The sequence below is a fragment of the Pelodiscus sinensis genome, chromosome 30 (genome assembly GCF_049634645.1).
Source record: "Pelodiscus sinensis isolate JC-2024 chromosome 30, ASM4963464v1, whole genome shotgun sequence".
Lineage (NCBI taxonomy): Eukaryota > Metazoa > Chordata > Testudines > Trionychidae > Pelodiscus > Pelodiscus sinensis.
The window spans coordinates 10316083-10318459 of NC_134740.1; the positions used below are offsets into that span (position 1 = coordinate 10316083).

The 2377-nt window shown below is 44.8% G+C and overlaps 1 protein-coding gene across 1 annotated transcript; it reads right to left on the reverse strand.

The window, feature by feature from the left end:
* Positions 1-1152: 1152 nt before the first annotated feature.
* LOC142821286 (olfactory receptor 6C75-like) lies at positions 1153-2124 on the reverse strand. Its single transcript, XM_075912133.1, has one exon. It carries the CDS (start codon positions 2122-2124, stop codon positions 1153-1155), a length of 972 nt encoding a protein of 323 aa, XP_075768248.1.
* Between the last annotated feature and the right edge of the window lie 253 nt (positions 2125-2377).

Consider the following 2377-nt stretch of genomic DNA (forward strand, 5'->3'; position numbering starts at 1 on the left):
TTTATCCCTGGAGCTATTTAAGAGCAGGTTGGACAGACAGCTATCAGGGATGGTCTAGACGGTGCCTGGTCCTGCTGGTAGGGCAGAGACTGGACTTGATGACATAGAGTCCAGTTCTAGTGTTCTAGGACTCTATGATGGTTAGAAAGGAAAGTGGAGGGAGACCCAGAGTTGGATGGGGTAGATGGGCTTCTTTATTACATTTAATCCTTCCGCCTCGAAACCAACCATTCAAGTGAGCAGTACATTAATGACATCACATGTCATGTATCAAAGTGGAATGAGGAGTAACAGTTAATCTGAACTAAGTCCTAAGTTCGGATTAACGTTAAACTGCCGCGTGTAGCCGTGGGCAGTTCGTTCGGACTAAGGGGGACTTAAAAATGGTGGCCGGATGGGAACATGAAAATAAAGCATGCGATATTTAAATCCTGGGCTTCATTTGCAATCCCGGTTCCCTGATTTGCCTACCTAGCTCGAATTAATGAGCTAGTGTAGATATACCCTTAATTAGTAACTAGCAACGGGGAGAGAAGGAGCCATTGCCCTGAACGCACTTTATATAGCTGAGAAGAGGGAAGGGAGGATAACACTGCTTTTACACACAGAGAATTCATTAGAAAGTTACATTACTTGTACAGCTGCTCAGTCTTATCTACCTTAACAAGCAGGAAGGGAGGGGAAACAAACTTCATCCATCAAACAAAAGAAAAATGCTTGCCTATCAAAAAGAATATTGCCTGCCTTATGCCATACACATACATTGATAACAATTATCCAGGACTGTAGGTAAGTCTTATATAGCCCAAAATATCTGCAGACACTACTACCCAAAGATCTCCCCTCATTATTTAGAAGGGAACGTTCAGGTCTGAAGAGAATGAGTGTCACTGAATTCTGTAGAAGGGGAGGAAACCCAGAACCACTCACAAGAATGTGACCAGTAGTGTGCATGTGCAGAGGAATGAAGCAAGAGTATTTTACTGAAACACTCAGTAAAGAACTACAGTTTTGATAAAGAATGCTTCTAACAGTAACAAAGTTGTAGAAAGAAAGAAAGAAAGAAAGAAAGAAAGAAAGAAAGAAAGAAAGAAAGAAAGTCAGACTCAAGTGGGCCGCATGTAAGAAGAACTATATCAGTTTATCTCGATGTTACGATATGTTGAAATTTGTCCTCTGCTTATTTCTGAAAGAGACCGATTTAAGAATGGTTTTTCTCAGGCACTCCATGACCTCCTTGTTTCTCAGGCAGTAGATGACGGGGTTGATCATGGGACTCAGGACTGTGTAGAAGACAGACAATATTTTGTGAAGGACTTTGGGCGTGTTAACAGTTGGAACCACATACACAGTGATCAGGGTCCCGTAGTAAAGTGTCACCACAATGAGGTGGGAGGAGCAGGTGGAAAAGGCCTTTTGCCTCCCCGTGGTGGACGGGATTCTCAGGATGGTGGAGATGTAGGACGCCAGAGTCAGTAGACAGGGCACAACAATCCACAGGGTAGCGACAGTAAATGCCAGCAGTTGCAGATTTTGGGTGCTGTCACAGGACAGTTTTACAATGGGTGAAAAATCGCAGAAGAAATGGTCGATTTCATTGGAATCACAGAACGTTAATTGGAACAAGAAGATATTTACTGTGGTGCAGCCCAGAAGGCCACTTATCCAGGACCCGGCCACCAGCTGGGCACACACCCGGCCGTTCATCAGAGCAGCGTAACGCAGGGGGTTGCATATCGCTAGGTACCGATCGTACGACATGGCCGCGAGCAGAAAATTTTCTGTAGCTGACATGATACCAAAGAAATATTCTTGAACAAAGCAGCCCTTCACAGAGATGGTTCTGTTCCCAGTCAGGAGACTGGCCAGCAGCCTGGGCAGGACGCTGGATGTGTAGCAGGTCTCCAAGAAGGCCAAGTTGCCCAGGAAGAAGTACATGGGGGTGTGAAGGTGCTGATCAGCCACAACTAGTGCAACGATGAGGAGGTTCCCGGACAAAATCACAAGGTAGATCACTAGGAACAGCAGGAAGAGGAGGGGCTGCAGTTCAGGGACCTCCCCAAATCCTAAGAGGATGAATTCAGCAATGGGCGTTTGGTTTCTTCCCTCCACTTTCTCCATCATCTGTATCTAGAAAAAGAAATCCATGAAATATTGGGGGAATAACTGCAGCAGATTGTGACATCAGTTACGCTCTCAGGGTACGTCTACACTACAGCGCTAATTCGAACTAATTTAGTTCGAATTAGTTAATTCGAACTAAGCTAATTCGAACTAACGCATCTAGAACTAAAAACTAGTTCGAATTAGCGTTTCGCTAATTCGAACTAGCAAGTCCACATTAAGTGGACCCTGAACAGGGCTTAAGGATGGCCGG